General features: G+C 39.1%; 1 protein-coding gene across 3 annotated transcripts in view; it reads left to right on the top strand.

Moving 5' to 3' along the window:
* The window catches only part of slc30a6 (solute carrier family 30 member 6), a 580,472-nt gene that overhangs the window by 39,803 nt on the left and 523,961 nt on the right, over positions 1-16,708 (top strand). For all 3 annotated transcript variants that reach the window (XR_007947027.1, XR_007947026.1, XM_051959637.1), the window contains exons 5-6: positions 10,769-10,811; positions 12,014-12,079. Coding sequence is in view for 1 of the 3 variants with exons in the window: in XM_051959637.1 (XP_051815597.1) it covers positions 10,769-10,811; positions 12,014-12,079 (109 nt within the window). In the remaining 2 variants the exon portion in view is untranslated. The remainder of the gene's footprint in view (positions 1-10,768; positions 10,812-12,013; positions 12,080-16,708) is intronic.

Here is a 16,708-nt window from a genome sequence, read left to right as displayed (position 1 = left end):
TTGGCTTGTTATTGCCAGTTGTGTTAGTCGTCACAGACTGCTTTTTATTCCCAGTGTTAGTCCTGACTCAAAAAGGGCTTCTCAGTATGATTTAATCTCCTAAACGCCCTCATGATGTCTGTGAATGTACTCCCAAAGGGATCCTGCTTAAAGGGATAGTCTGTGACTGCAATAGCATTTTTTGTCTTTAGATGAATTATTTGTTCGATAGAAAGCATCCAACCAGCAGTCTGAAATCCAAATTTATTCAGTCTTATGAGGTATAAAACTGATTTCCTGAAACTAAAAATATACTTGATTATTAAAAATGCTGCCAAGAGTGATTAAAGTTTGATTTGTTACTGCGAGTAATGCCGGTCATGACAGACTGCTTTTTATTTCCAGTGTTTGCCCTGAATGGGCTTCTCGGTATGATTCAGTCTCTTAAACACCCTCATGATGTCTGCGAATTTACTCCCAAAGGGGTCCCAACTTTAAAGACACAGTTCATGGCTGCAATAGCAATTTTTAAAAATTTATGAGTAATAATTTAGTTGATGTAAGCGTCCAACTAGCAGTCCAAAGCCCAAAGTTATTCAGTCATTTAAGAACACATTTGAAAATGAAAATGATAATTTGCTTAAAAAAATAGGGAATAACTCATCCAAAGTGTGAAAGTTTGATTTGTTATCGCTGGTAATGTTGGTCATGACAAACTACTTTTTATTTCTAGTGTCCGTCGTGACTCAGAATGGACTTCCCAGCAAGATTTGATCTCCTTAAATGCCCTCAAGATGTATGCAAATTTACTCCATAGGAGGTCCCGCTTTTAAACGGGCAGTCCACAGTTGCAGTAACAATTTTTTCACAAGTCCAAAGCCCAAATTTATTCAGTCTTTTGAGGTATAAAATGAATTTACTGAAACTAAAAGGGAGATTTTGCTTTAAAAAAGATGCACTGATTATCAAAAATGTTGCCATGAGTGATTCAAGTTTGATTTGTTATTACTGGTAATGTTGCTCGTGACAGACCGCTTTTTATTTCCAATATTTACCCTGACTCTGAATGGGCTCCTCAGTAGGATTTGGTCTTCTAAACACCCTCATGATGTCTGCGCATTTCCTCAAAAAATGGGTTCCACTTTTAAAGGAACAGTCCGCAGCAGGTTCACTGGGGCTGCAAGTAGCCATTATTTAATTTAGATAAATTTTTTCTTCAATGAAAAGCATCCAACGACAAGTCCAAAACCCAACTTTATTAAGTCTTATGAGGTATAGAATAGATTTTCCGAAACCAAAAGTCACAGTTTGCTTTAACCCTTTACGCTTCAGTGCGTCGTAGGTGTACTGCCGGCGGTACACCTACTAATTTGCATAGGAATTTCAAGAATGTCTGACGGCTGCAAACCCGATTATACAAACACTATACGCCGATGGAAAGCTTAGATTCTCATGAATCCGCCGGTATAAACCACTTTCAGATGCGATTACTACAGCGGGTGAGAAAAACACATTTGTCCGACAAAAACGAATATTCATCCATCTGTTCTCTATACACGGCTTCAACGCACACAGCGCGACTCACATTTCCGGGTTTATTATTACACACAAAAAAAAGATTCCACAAAAAACGGCCATAATCCAACCTTTTACATCCAGACGACACAAGCCAGTAAACTATTTTGTCCAAAACATGTCCTGAAGTCGGTATAAAATCCACGAATCGGTCGTTTTCAAGGAAATGCACCTCGCGATGCCCGTCCAATATTCCCTGTATTTTTTGTAATTTTTTTATTTAAAAATAGAATATTAGCGATTTTTTGTACTGAAAACGGCTGGAATTGACTGCAGCTTAAAAGGTTAAAATTTCTTTTATTTGCACAGAGAGCTGGAGTTGTGAGTAACAATTATTTTCATGAATTTTAGATTGACCTATACAATGTCAGAAAATGGTGAAATTTGCAATAGTTTCATGTCTTTTTGTCTGTGTTTTTATGAATTCTGATCTTCTTTTACAGTGTGTAACCGTAAAAATACAATTGTTATTTTACAGATATTTGCTGGGTTTTTTTTCACCATTACAGAACTTTGCCTTTTTTTTTTCAGCAGATTTCTTTCTGGTGCTGTTTTTTCTTTTTAAACTTAGTTTTATTTCATTTTTTTTGCAGTGCAGGTCACCAGAACCTGCCTTAACATATCCATACTTATCTTAATGATGCAGTTTTGTGTTAGCAGATGTTCCTGTATTGATTATAATCTGTTGGGGTATTGCAGGGTGCAGGTCAGGACACCAGGGGCATAAAGCCTGGCTGAGTGTGGTTTAACGTATCACCGGCAGCTGCTTCTCTAATCCCACCTGGAGAATCTGCTGTACGTTGTAAATGGAGCTTCGGTCTGGTTTCATATCGACATATGCTGCTAGTTGTCACATCAGAGGATGACGAGATGTGTGTGTTAACATTTGTACGTGTGTGTGCAGATGTTTTTGCACAGAAGTATCTTTAAAGTGGTATTCTTCTTGGATTTCGACAGTATTTTATGGATAATCGTGTTAGTAATAATGGTTTAACAAATTTTAATCAATTTGGGTGCATTTTTGGCACCATTTCTGCAGCAAGTGTTCAGCCCAAAAAGTTTTCTTGCTATTTTCAGTGCAAAAATTTTGACCTTTGCACCCAATTATATGTTAATGATGTGTTTTATTGACATGAATGGCATAAAAATTGCTGGATCTCTGTGTGTTTATTGATCAGATTGTGTGTGTTTGCATGCTAATATTAATACGCAGTGTTGTGATCCCTCGTTTTGTGTACACACTTTATATCTGTGTGTAGTTCGGTGTGTGTGTGTGTGTGTGTGTGTGTGTGTGTGTGTGTGTAGCCCTCAGGTCCGGTGTCGCGTTTCTCCCTCATTGGTCAGCAGTGTCAGCATCGGGCAGCGATCCCAGCCTCCTCTTTATCTTCCTCCCCTCCATCCTTACCCTCCTCTTCACCTCACTCACCCGTCCTGTCCTGTCTCCTCCTCCTCCTCCTCCTCGTCTTCCTCGTCTCCGGGGATCTTCCTCACCGCAGCAGTTGAAGCGTTCGATAGAAGCTTTTAGTTTACATCTGCACCACACAAGAGCTGACCTGACACCACGACCCTCCCAGAGTGTGTGTGTGTGTGTGTGTTCGTGTTTGTGTGTGTCTAGATCTCAGTTTACTGTTTACCGGAACCAATGACACTAAGCTGCTATTTGCTGTGGTTAGCACATCCATCTCCTGACTTTCTTCCTCTTTGTGTGTCTGTTTCTGTGTTTTCTGAGGAGCTTTACTTCAGCTTTAAACAAGAAAATCAGCAAAATTAGGATCTCAGTGTAAAAAAGTTTGATTTTTGACACAGTCTTCTAGCATCAGGACGGCATTAAACTGTTGTGATGAATTTTTTTTGCGTCTTTGTGTGTCCTCTTGTGTTTTTATTCAGCCCTAAGAGCCATTGTAACCGAGCAACACATCTAAAAGGAATATTTTCTTTTACAAATCAATAAAGTTGCACCATTAATCGGTCTGAAACTGTAAAAACAGTTAGGTTTTTCAATCAGATGTTCCGAGCTCAGTCCTAAGATCAAGATCAGGGTCCATACAGGACTCAGTATCTGCACAAACCAACGCCTGATGTCTGTTTTCACTCAAAAAAGGGTATCAGGTGTAATGTACAGGTATGTTGGGAAAATTAATAAAATCGAAGCTTGCAGTTGTGATATGTCATCGAAATCACTTTATTCTACAAGTCTTATTTGAAAAGTTTGGCAAAAATTAACTGTTTGCTCTTTTCAAATTTAGTAAAAGACAAAATATTCTGCGCTCTACAGCACAAGTGAGAAGCTATTAGTGAATCATCTGCAGCCAACCGTCTCATGGCAACAATTCTGTAACTTTTTTGGATGAACTGCAGGCTGTGTTTCCACAGAGGAGACTCTTGCACAATGTTCACTGCACTTTGGTGCACAGTCTCTTTACTCTTCATTATTTATGAGTGTTTTTTTTTTCTCCGATGGTTTTATCTTGTCTTGTTGTCATTGTGCAGCCTGGCAGGATCAGTTGCTCTGCATTTCACTGCCCATAATGTATGAGAATGTGAAAAATCATGACTCAAAAGTAAATGCAGCATGACTGAGAAACTTTAAACGGAGGTGCAAGCTGTTGGAAGATATATTCAGCATGGTGACACCTACCTTTCCAGAGATAACACTTGTCAATGTTGTCAAAATGTAAATAGGTAAATATCTACAGCATTTCTTCAGTACTGGTAACACTTGTGGGAAACTTGGAAAAAGTTGTTCAGGTTGAGTCCAGATTTTTGACCTCCTTTTCAAACATATAGTCAAAGAAATTCTACTTTTGCCTTTTCTGTTCTTATGATTTATGGCATGAATATAAATATGGTAATTATTTATCACCAATGTAGAGCCTTTCACTTTGTTTTTACCATGCTGCTTGCTCCTCTTAGGCTGTGTTTTTCTTATTTTGTGGGCGAAATAAAGAGGAGCTCACAGTAAATCCATTTTGCTACTTTGAAATCCAAACTATATTAATTTTCTGTTGCTGCTTTACTTTGTTTTTTTGTGTAGTTTGAGGTCCTAAGATGCTAAATGTTCTCAAGGAGACGCAAGATGACTACATGGAGATGGAAAATTACCATAATTACACACAAAACTATTAAAAAGAGACACAAAATGAGCACAAAGAAATACAAAAGTACTCAAATACATGCAAAACGACTAAAAGGAATTGCAACACAGCCACAGACAGGCACAATAGCGCCACAATTAAATGCAGAATGACTAAATAGACCGTGTTTGTTCTTATTTCTGCTGGTTTTATTCTGTCTGTTGTTTTGAATTTCTTTATCTCCTGGCACTTTAACCAAGTCATGTGATTATGCAGCAGATGAAGAGTTTCGATTTGGTTTGATGTGATGGGTCTTGACCCAAAAAAGTCTCTTAAGTGTCCTGACTGTCTCCTTGGTCACTCAGCTCATACATTTTGATAAATTAAGTGCTATTAATGCACTACTATGTAGTTACTGTTGTCTGCAGGTTGATCAGTACTTGCCTTTGCTTTGATACTTGGTGTGCTGTGTGTGTTTGGGCTGCTCCTCTGCAGACAGCATTAAAAATTCATCCTGCTGCTCGTATTTCTCCTCTCTCATCCGTCCATCTACTCCTGGCTTCCTTCATTTCCTTCTGCCTAAGTCTGTTTTTGAAGTCGTTATACTTTTTTTCTTTTATTGTTTGGAGGAAATTATAAGCGGAAGGAACGAATTAAGGAACTGAAACTAAATAAAATGAAGAGTAAACTGGTCTGTCTCTCCTCCATCGATCAGTCCTGAAAACAAACACAGGGATTTTAATCCATCGCTGTGTCCTGGGTATTGAGTTCAGGCCCGCTGGGAGGACTGTGCGCGTGTCTTGTTGTCTCTACATGTGTTCTGGTCGGTGTTTGCGTGTTTTTGTAGTTCGGTTTAATATTCTCCATCTGTTCTTTTCTGACTGTTACAGATGAATAATGTCCGTCTGCTCTGCTTGTTGCTCTGGTATCTCATCCTCGTGTCCTCTGGGTGTCAGTGTTTGTAAGCAGGAGACCTAAAGAGGAATCCAACCGGCTGCTGTATCCTTGTGTGTGTTTGCTGCGGTGGACATGTAAACGTATCCGAACACAGCGAGGGGAAATTTCAGCCCATGTATCGATCCGGTCCGGCCTCTTTCAGGGTCATTGTGATGTCAGCGTTTGTATTATTATTGCTTTTATTGTCTGCAGCTTTTAATTCAACACAACACGATGACATCAACCCTCATTGATCCCAGCGGAGAGATGAGCCGCCACATATCAAAATAACAGCCGCATGAAGCGAAAGAAAGTCAGACTTTAACAGTAAAAAGAAGGAAAATAATCCAACAACTGATAAATGAAGTGAGTGAATCAGGCTCCGTGACTTTTTGCTTCTTATTTCCCTTGTTAAAGGGAAATGATGTAAATTTTTCTCTACTAAGCTCCTCTTCATGCTCTTTAAAAAACTTACATTCTTATTAAGTTATAATTAGATTACCTTAAATACAAGGAGGGAAAACAAAAATTCTTGCATTGATGAAGTTCATTATTTCATTGATTTTTACCATCAATAAAAACATGAGTTAAATAAACAGCATAAAATATCTGGATAAACTCAAACACAAGTACAAATAAAGAGTATTTAAACTGTATCATAACTTTTCTATTTTAATGGGAAACTGGAAGTGGGAGTACCTAATGAATACTTCGACGATTAGCTGATGGTTGTTGGTCCAAAAAAGTCAGAAAATGGCAACTGTTGTTTCCAAAGCCGAAGATGATGTCCTCAAATGGCAAAATATTTATTTGGGGTAAAGAAACCAGGTAATATTCAAACAGCATGACTAATATGTTAAGATAACTTAATGATTTAAGTACTCAAATTAAGCTTATTATAAGACACACACAAAAAATCTTTGGAAAGTATAGTAGATGTGAAGTACTGAAACATTAAAAGCAGGTAAAGGATACGTACATCTTCAGTTTCTTCTTAAAAGTCATTAAGTTTGGTTAGGATGTATGAATTTGGAACAGAGCAGAAAACCACATTTTTTTCTTCGATCGGTATGAAACGCAGAACAACCACAAAGAGACAAGTCTCAGTTTTTTTTCAATTCAATTTTATTTATATCGCTCCAATTCCAGGTCAAATTGTCTCCAGTCGCTTTACAGAACCCATATGCCTGAACTCCATAAAGAGATGCAAAATTAGCACATAGACCCAAATGATTAAAACGACGGAAGACGACCAACAATGTGCAAAATGACTGCAAATACATACAAAGTTACTAAAAACGGTCGAAAAACAACTACAAATAGTTAAAAGACGACCACAAACAGACACAATACGACCAAAAATAGATGCTAAACGACTAAAAAGAAACACAATCTTAAAAGTTTTAAGATGCAGGCAATCAACAAGGGACACAAAATGACCATAAAGAGATTAAAAAAAATTAGCACAAATACACGCAAAACAATGAAACACAATCTCAAACTTTTCTTGAAAAATTGTTACATTTTGGTTAAAGTAAGTAAATGTGCACAGAGATGCAGACTATTATACTAGTATTTGATCATTGTTTGCAGTTTTTGCTGGTGAAGAGGAGCTCACAGTAAATCAATTTTGCTACTTTGAGATCCCGACCATTTTCCCTCTTTGCTGCTACCTTGCTTCAATTTGTTGTGTAATTTGACTTCTCGGGATGCTAAATGGCCTCAGAGACATAAGACAACCACAAAGAAACATACGATGACTACAATAAGATGCAAAATTACCATAAATATACGCAGAACTACTAAAAAGAGACGCAAAATTACTACAAATCCATACAAAAGGACTAAAAAGTGTTGCAAGACAACCACAGACAGATGCAAAGTTTACGTTAAGGTCAGTAAATGTGCAAAGAAAATGCAATTTTTTTTTAACCTGTAAATAGCGCAGTAACAGGAATATTTGACCATAAACCTTTCACAAGCCATGATAATATATGTACATTGTAACACGCTGATAAAACCTGTCATCCATGTCTGCAACATCTGTATTCTGAATTTTGCAAACTTTGCTGGTAATTTTTTGGAATTAAATCCATTTTCCCTCATTGAAATCCCAACAATATTTACTTTGTGTTGCTGCTTTGCTTTGGTTTATTGTTTAGTTTGAGTTCTCAGGACGTTACATGACTTCAAAGAGACATAAGATGACTAGAATGAGATGCAAAATGAACACAAAAAGTGGCAAAATGACCACAAATACATGCAAAATGACTAAAGAGATGCAGATTACTACAGAGTTGCAACAGAATCCCAGACAGGCGCAATGCGACCACAAATAGATGTTAAAAGACTAAGAAGAAACACAATCTTCCCAAAATATGATGTCCAGCTGTGTGCACCATCTGTACTCTGAATTTTGCAGACTTTGCTGGTAAATTTTCATTAATAAATCCATTTTCCCATATCGAAATACCACCCATATTCACTTTGTGTTCCTGTTTTACTTTGGCTTGTTGTGTAGTTTGACTTATCTTGTGTTTTCATCACAATCTGCTACTCTTTCGCGGCATTTGCGATCGTCTCTCACTCCTTCACACTCATTCACTTTCCCTCTATCTGCCTGTCTGTCCACATGTCCATCATCCCGTCTGTCCGCCTTCTCACCTCCCTCTCTGCTCGTCTATCTGCCCTGATCTCCCATCCATCCGTCTATCCATCCATCCATCTGCCTTCCCCCCGCTCTCTCGATCTGTCACTCAGCCTCCGTTCTGCTGCCTGTCTCGCCCTCTCCGTCCGTCCATCCGTCTGTCTGTCTCTCAGGGTCTTTGCCACCGGCCTCTCTGTCAGGATTACAGGGCTTCAGGTTGGCCAACATGGGCGCTGGTGGTGGGGAAACAAAATGTTCCTCTCAGCACAAAGCCGCTCTAATCCGCTCTCCTCATCCCCCACAGCACAGCCTGATTACAGAAAGCTGGTTGGCAGGCTTTAAGACAGACGGATGGACAGACAGGCCAGTCAGGGCAGACAGACAGGCTGATAGATTGACAGACAGGCAGGTTGGCAGTATTAATCTATCTGGCTGTTTAACGGCCTGATTAGCTTGTTGGCTGACTCATTAATTGGGCTGCTAACCGGCTAACTGACACTCCTGGCTGCTATTCAGGTTATAGTCGAAGTGATTGACTTGGTGACTGGCTGATTAGCCGACTTGGTAACCTAATGACAGACCAATCAGATAATGGTGAGCTTGTTTAAGTCCATGGCTACTGTTTCGGGCACTGTTTGTTATTTTCAGATTGTGTCTAGAATTGATTACTTGTCAACTAATAAATCGTTAACTGAGTACTCTAATAATCAATAACTGATTTGAGTAATCTCCAGAATGGATAATAATCACAAATAGACTCAAAATGACCACACAGAAATTCAAAAGAACCACTAAGATGCAGAGATGCAGAATGTCTAAAAATAAGCACAAAACAATGCAAAATGACTAAAGACGACCACAAAGAAATGCGAAATGAGCACAAAAGTATATAAAACAATACAAGATGACTGCAAAATAGTGAGAAATGAGCATAAAAAGACATAATATGACCAAAAACGACCATGAAGAGACACAAAAATACATGAAATAACCGCAAAGAGATGCATGGCAACACTCTGAGCGTAAGATGACGCACAAGACAGACAAAAAGAAACGCAAAATGACTGCAAAAGACACAAGATAACCATTAAAGAACGACCACTAAAAGCTGCTCAACGACAAAACACTGTGACAGAGTAAGATGACTCAAAAGATGGCCAAAAAGAAACACGAAGAAAAACTGCTACAGGATGTAAAATGACCCCAAAATGTATAAGATAACCATAAAGAGATGCAAAATTACTAAAGATGAACACCAACAAAATGCAAAATGAGCAGAGACGCAAAATGACTGTAAAAAGAAGGAAAATCACCACAAAAGAAACAAAATGACCATGAAAGACAACCTACAAAGAGAGCCACGATGACAAAGACTGTAAGAGGGTACGATGACTCAAAAGAGAGCCAAAAAGAAACACAACTGACTGTGAAAAGATGTGAAATGACCACAGAGATGCGCAGTGACCACAAAAAGACATAAGACAAAAGACGACCACGAAGACATGCAAAATGACTGCAAAAAGATGTAAAATGACCGATAAAGGCACAAGATAACCACAGAGATGAAAGACGACCACAAAGAGAAACACTGCAACTGAGACTGTAAGAGAGTAAGATGACTCAATGGACGACCACAAAGAGGCGCAAAATTACTACAGACGACCACAAAGTTATGCAAAATGACCACAGAGATGCGACATGAGCACATAAAGATATAAAACAAAAGACAGCCAAAAAGAAATGCAAAAGACAAAAAAATGACCACAAAAGGTACAAGATAACCAAAAAGAGGTGCATGATGACAAAGTCTGTACGAGAGTAATACGACGAGAAAAGGTGGCCAAAAAGAAACGCAAAATGACTAAGAAAGGATGTAAAATGACCACAAAAAGGCACAAGAAAACCACAAAGAGATGCAAAAAGACTACAGAAAGGCACACAAGATAACCACATAGAGACAAAAGATGACCACAAAGAGATGCAAAATTACTAAAATGACAAGTACTAAGGGACCAAGAGGACTCCAGACACACAAAACAATCACAAAGAGACACTAAACAATCATAAAGAGACAATATATATCTACAAATGCTGTTACTGTAATGGATTGAAAATGTAAGGGGTTAAACCCAGGGATGTCAAACTCATTCCACAAAGGGCCAGTGTGGCTACAGACTTTTGTTCCAACTAAGCAGCATCACACCAGACCTGACTCATTTAATCAACCGATCTCAGTCTCCAGACAGGTGATTGGTCAGACTGTGTGCTCTAGGCTACAGCATTTAGTTCCAACATATCTACAGCAGTTTGACATCCCTGGGTTAAACTGTTAACCACTTAACTTCACCTTGACTGTAATGTTCATTTGTGTTTATTCAACCTTATGCTTGTATTTGAACTGTTAAACTGTTTTGCCAGATTATGAGGTGACATGCCATCTGCCCTCATTCGCATAAACGGCTGTAGTCTTTAAATAACGTAATTGCTGGGATAACAATACCTTTACAGTACTAAAGCCTGTAATTAAAGCATGATTTTCCTTTCTTCTCTGTTTCAGCCTTAACTGCCTACACATACCTCACCATCTTCGACCTGTTCAGGTGAGTATCTGCTGTTCTCGTCAACTTTAATTCCAAAATATCAATGCTAGAAGATTGCATTTTGAAGTTTTCTTTAAAATGTAGTTTGTCTGTATAGGTGTCACTGACCTCTGCACTCCAACTACTCACAGGCCTTTTTTTTTTTTTTTTTTGCTTCTGTCATATTTTTAGTCACTTTAGGTTCATTTTTTACTCTAATTAAGTCCTCCACCTCTATGGAAACAGCTATGACTAGAAAAAGAGAGAACTCAGAAATGTCTTCTACATTTTGCAGTTTACGTTTTAAATTAGTTTCGATACTTGTCTCCCCGCTGCTCTGTGTAGACACTGCCTGCAGTTCAGCTGAAAAGTCCCTGAAATTTTTTTTTTTTTGAGGCTATTGGTCACGCTTAAATCACTTGTGTTTTAGATGCACATGGGAATGAAGAACTCTTTGATTTTTACAGAATTTGGGTACTAACTGTTTCTTTTTGACATTTTTTTGCGTGCGTCATATGACAAAGACAAGAAATTGATTTTGATTAAATATTATGAGTATGCAGACAAAATGACACATTATTTCATTGACGCTTTCTGTTGTTTTTCACACTTTTTGGCTGAGATAAATGTAATTATAGTAATATTTAAAACAGCATATTTTTCAAATGTTTCTGGGGTTCAGACGGTTAATTAGTGGCAGTAATTTTAATAATTAATTAATTTTGCAGCTTTCAGATGTAAAGGTTTCACAGATTTCAGTGAACAGAATCTCATACTAATAGCTTTTTAGAGATTTTGCATCAGGCTCTGCAAAACTGAAAGGCTCTTCTTCACTTTTTAATAATAAGTTATAATGAGTTAATGAAAAATGTTTTGCAGATTAATCAAAAATGAAAATGTCCATATTACGGTTGGACAAGTGCAGAAACACAATCAGATGAGATGAAGTGAGCTCAGCTGTGGGTCTCACACAGAAATTTTGACCTCATGAAAAATTAATTGTGGGATTATGATGAATAAAAGATAAATTAAGAAGAAGGTGAACTTCAGCTGACCTCGCTGCTGCTTTGGTTTCTTTTGTCTGCCACTTGTCTCTCACCGACTCCTCGTATTCCTCCCGTCTGTCCTCTCCCATCTCTTCACCGATCACTTATTTCTCTCTTTCCCTGCCATCACCCTTCCTGCCTCCTCTCTTCCTCCCCCTCTTTTTCCTCTGGTTGCAGTTTGATCACCTGTCTCATCAGCTCCTGGGTGACCATGAAGAAACCCAGTCAGGTCTACTCGTTTGGGTGAGTTCGCTGTAATAATCTGGTATATGCTGTGCACTGTAAGAAGGTGGTCTTCACTGATAGAAATACTTTATCCAATACTTTAAACGATAAATCCAAATAATAATGGCTGTAGCTTCAGAACTGTTCTGACTCGATGCACAAATCTTCTGAAAATGTCAGAAAACCCTGAGAGCAGAATTTAGAACAAATTTAAGGTATTTGGGCCTCGAAAATAACAAATATATTTTTCAATTTTAAACCTTTTATAATGCAAAATAACAACAAAGAAAATATTATTCTCGTTTTTTTCTTATTCCTCAGCTTTTACCTTATTTTTCAGAATTATTTTTTTGTTTTTTTCTGATTGCTGTACACTGAACAGTGAGATCCACAGGAGTCAAATTCCTTGTTTGCATTTGCAAAGTTGGCAAATAAAGATGAATCTGATTCTGAAGAGGCACAAAATGACCACACAGAGACGCAAAAAGAATTAAAGCTGCAAGCAGCGTTGAACGGGTCCTCGCACTCTTGCTTGTCGGTGAATCCAAGCATGTCAAACAGGCGGGGCTGCGACCGAGAGTGTATTTCAGTTATTGGCTGTGATGAGGGTTGGACTCTGATCACACATGTAAAGTTTCAGCCAGATTGGAGCACGTAGAGGCTAGTTTTACAGCATTTGTTGTCCATTCACCAGGTGGCGCTATTGCTGTGACTGTATATTGGTCTATGAATGTCATCAGGACTGGAGTGTGACCAAGCATGTAAAGTTTCAGCCAGATTGGAGCACGTAGAGGCTAGTTTTACAGCATTTGTTGTCCGTCCAACAGGTGGCACTGCGACCAAGAGTGTATATTGCCCTATGGATTTGATCAGGATTGGACTGTGATTAAACATGCAAAGTCTGAGGCAGATTGGAGCATGCAGAGGAAAGTTACACAGTAGCTGATGTTTCATGGCGAAGCATCAAAATTCTGGAGGCCACCATGGCCACGCCTTTTGGCTTGCGAGGAAACTTTTAATAACTTTTGATCATGATGTTGTGTTGTATATACTGATCAAATTTGAGGTCTCTAGGAGTAACCTCCTAGGAGGGGTTCATTTTAAAAAATGAAAAAAAAAAAACTGCAAAATTTGTCCAATTAATTCAAAATGGCGCACTTCCTGTTGGGTTTAGGGGATAGCTCCAAGAGGCTTTTTTGTGCATCCTGATATGCTCTATAGGCCTCCACAAATTTGTGGATGTAGGTGAAACGTGCTGCGGGGGCTGTGTATTAAAAATACTGCACGGGGCGCTATAGCACATGTAGTGCTGAGATGCATACAGTGTCTTTCCTGTGACTGTGATGTGTGTGGTAGTTTTGGTGAGGTTACAAGTATTGTTAACCTGTCAAAAAGCACTTTCTTTATCAGATCAACAATACGTTGCCATGGCAACAATGTTGCCTGAAACATCAAAATTTTCACCCTGTGGCATGGTCATGGCATGACGACTCAGTCAACAAATTTTCAGAATTATATGGCAAAGTTTTGGGCAATGGGATGTGTAAATGTAATGCCTAAATGTCCTGTTACCAATCGGTGGAGCTATGACTATTTCCAAATTTATGAGTGTGGATGTCTTCAGACTGGGCCTGGTGTCCAGCACATGAAGTTTGGGGCAGATAAGATCTTTTGCAGCTGAGATATGAACACTTCAAAATATCAAACTTCGCCATGCCGCCACACACACGCCTTTTTATGACACGTGATAAAAAGTCTCTGATCATACATGTAAAGTTTCATTCAGATTGGAGCATGTTCATGAGAGTTAGACAGCATTTCCTGTTTCACGGTGAAGGATCAAATTTCTACAGGCTGCCATGACCACACCCTTTGACTATGGAGGAAGATTTTAATAAGTTTTTCTCAGGAAGGCCTCCTGTATGTACTGGCAAAATTTCAGATCTCTACGACTTACCCCCTAAGAGGAGTTCATCACAGATTTTGTACAGTTAACACATGATGGCGCACTTCCTGTTGGGTTTAGAGCATGGCTGTGATTGACTTTTTTGTGTTTCCTGATGTGCTGCATATGCCTCCCAAATTTTGTAGGTGTAGACCAAATGTCCTCTGAGTTGGCCTAATACCACTTTTAAAAATTGTGTAGGGGGCACTATGGAGCCACTTTGCACATGCCCTAAAAAATATGAAATTTTTCGCCAGTTCTGATGTGTGTGCAAATTTTCATGACTTTTCGAGCATGTTCAGGCCCTGAAAAATGCAGTTGTCTTGGCATAATAATAATAATAATAATAATAATAATAATAAAGAAAAAGAAAAAACTCTAGGGTTTCAATAGGGTCCTAGGCACCGCTGGTGCCTTGGACAGTCGGTGCCCTTGCACCGCCTGTCCTCGGCACCCTCGGTGCTCGGACCCTAAATAGATGCTAAACAACAAGGAGAAACAAATTAACAAAGAAGAGACACAAACCGACCATAAGGAGATACAAAATGACCAAAGAGATATGCAAAATGACCAAAAAGAGACATGACCAAAAACAGACCAAAGATGACCAGAAGGAGATGCAAAATGACCAAAATGAGACACAAACTGACCAGAATTAGATGCAAAACAACAACGGAGTCACAAAATCACCAAAAAGAAACAGAGTGACAAGAAAAAGATGCAAAACAACAACAGAGATTCAAGCTTGCCAGAAAAAGATGCACGATACGAAACGATAACAAGGAGACACAAAATGACCACAGAGAGACCAAGGTTGACCAGAAAAAGATCCAAAATGATGAAAGAGACTGAAATTGACCAGAAATAGATGCAAAACAACAACAAAAAGACACAAAATCAACAAAAAGAGACACAAGCTGACCAGAAATAGATGTAAATTGACGTTAAGGAAGCACAAAATGGCCAAAATGAGATGCAGTATGACCAAAGAGACACAAAAGGACCAAAAAGAGACCAAGGATGACCATAAAAGATGCAAAATGACTAAATGAGACACAAACTGACCAGAAATAGATGTAAGACAGCAGACACACAATGACCCGAAATAGATGCAAAATGACCAAAAAGAGACGTACAATGACCAGAAATAGATGCAAAATGACCAAAAAGATACATACAATGACCAGAAATAGATGCAAAATGACCAAAAAGACAGACAAACTGACTGGAAATGGATGCAGAACAACAACAGAGACACACAATGACTAGAAATTGATGCAAAATAACAACAAAGAGACACAAAATGACCAAAAAGAGACCAAGGAAGGCTGTCTGTGCCTTTTCTTTTTTCAATTTTGTCAAAATTTTATTCTTCTTAATAGGATTTAAAACTCCATTGACATTGAACGAAACTATTTCAACCAGTTCTCCTTGCATGTATGCCTTTAGTGCAAGTTTCTTGTAGGTGCTCCCTTAATAACCTAGAACAGAAACAAAGAACAAAAACAAGCCTCATGAACACTAAACAGGTCTCAACCATGACTTCCAACCCTGAGGTCCATTTACTGACCAGTTGCTGGTTTGAGGGATAGCCTCTGCGCCTCCATTGTGCTCGAGGGCCCTCCACTATGACGTCAGCCATACAGTCAGTTCACTGTCCTCTTATAGTCCTTTATCTCCGACCAAACTTTTAACTGTTCTTTGTCCATAAAATGGCCTCCTTTATTTCTTATTTGTAGTTATACAAAGTCAGAAGTTACCCCATTTCCTCCGCTGTTGTGCACCTGAAAGCTTGCAGTTTTTGCTTGAAGTTCTGCATCATCCCCGTTGCGTTGGTCCGCTTGGTCCGCACCTGCTGCCAGGCTCCTCACCGAATCCTCTCCAGCAACGTCGTTGGCTGCTCGATCACTTTCACCGCCAGACCCCGACTTGTCATGTCCGCTGTCACCTCCTCCGCTGTGCCATAAATTACCTGCCGTTCTTCATAATGAACTCTCAGGCGAGCAGGATAAAGAGTCTGAAAACGTATTTGATTTTCTTTGAGGACCTGTCACACCTCGGCGTAGGCTTTCCATTTGTGCAGAATGGCAGGAACGTAATCATGATCTAAGCTTATCTTGTGGCCATCCAGAGTAAAGCCTTTCTTGAGCCATGCCAAATGGATAACTTCTTCTTTCACTATAAAGCTCTGGAATTTAACAACAATAGATCTCGGTGTGGCTCCAGGTGCGGGCTGTGGGGCGAATGCCCGGTAGGGCCCTCTGTATCTGCAGGTCCATAGTAGCGGGGATGGCAAGGTTTTCTCTGAGCAACTTCTCTATGAACGAAATCATTGTCTTTGGGCTCTGTTCTTTTTGCTCAGGAATTCCGTAAATCCTGATGTTCTCTCTCCTCGATCTACATTCTTGATACATTAATTTCTCCTGAAGTTGTTCTTGCACTCTTAGCATTTCCACCACGACTTCTTCAATATCTTGTAACTTTTCCTCATTTCCTTTGATTCTTTTTTCGGCTTCATTCAGTCTGGAATTTGTCTTTGCAAACTCCGTCTTTATTTCTTGCCTGTATTCACGGAGTTCTTTGAGTATCGTATTGTTCGTCATCTCCATTTCAGGCTCACCTGCCTCGTCTAGTCCTAGGTTAGCAGTGACGGAGCTAGCGTTAGCATTAACTTCTTCGTCCAGCCATGCATCTGTTTCTTT

The sequence above is a fragment of the Acanthochromis polyacanthus genome, chromosome 15 (assembly GCF_021347895.1).
Source record: "Acanthochromis polyacanthus isolate Apoly-LR-REF ecotype Palm Island chromosome 15, KAUST_Apoly_ChrSc, whole genome shotgun sequence".
Taxonomy (NCBI): Eukaryota; Metazoa; Chordata; class Actinopteri; family Pomacentridae; genus Acanthochromis; species Acanthochromis polyacanthus.
Note: the sequence above shows the minus strand (reverse complement) of the source record. Positions and strands in the feature narration are given on the sequence as shown.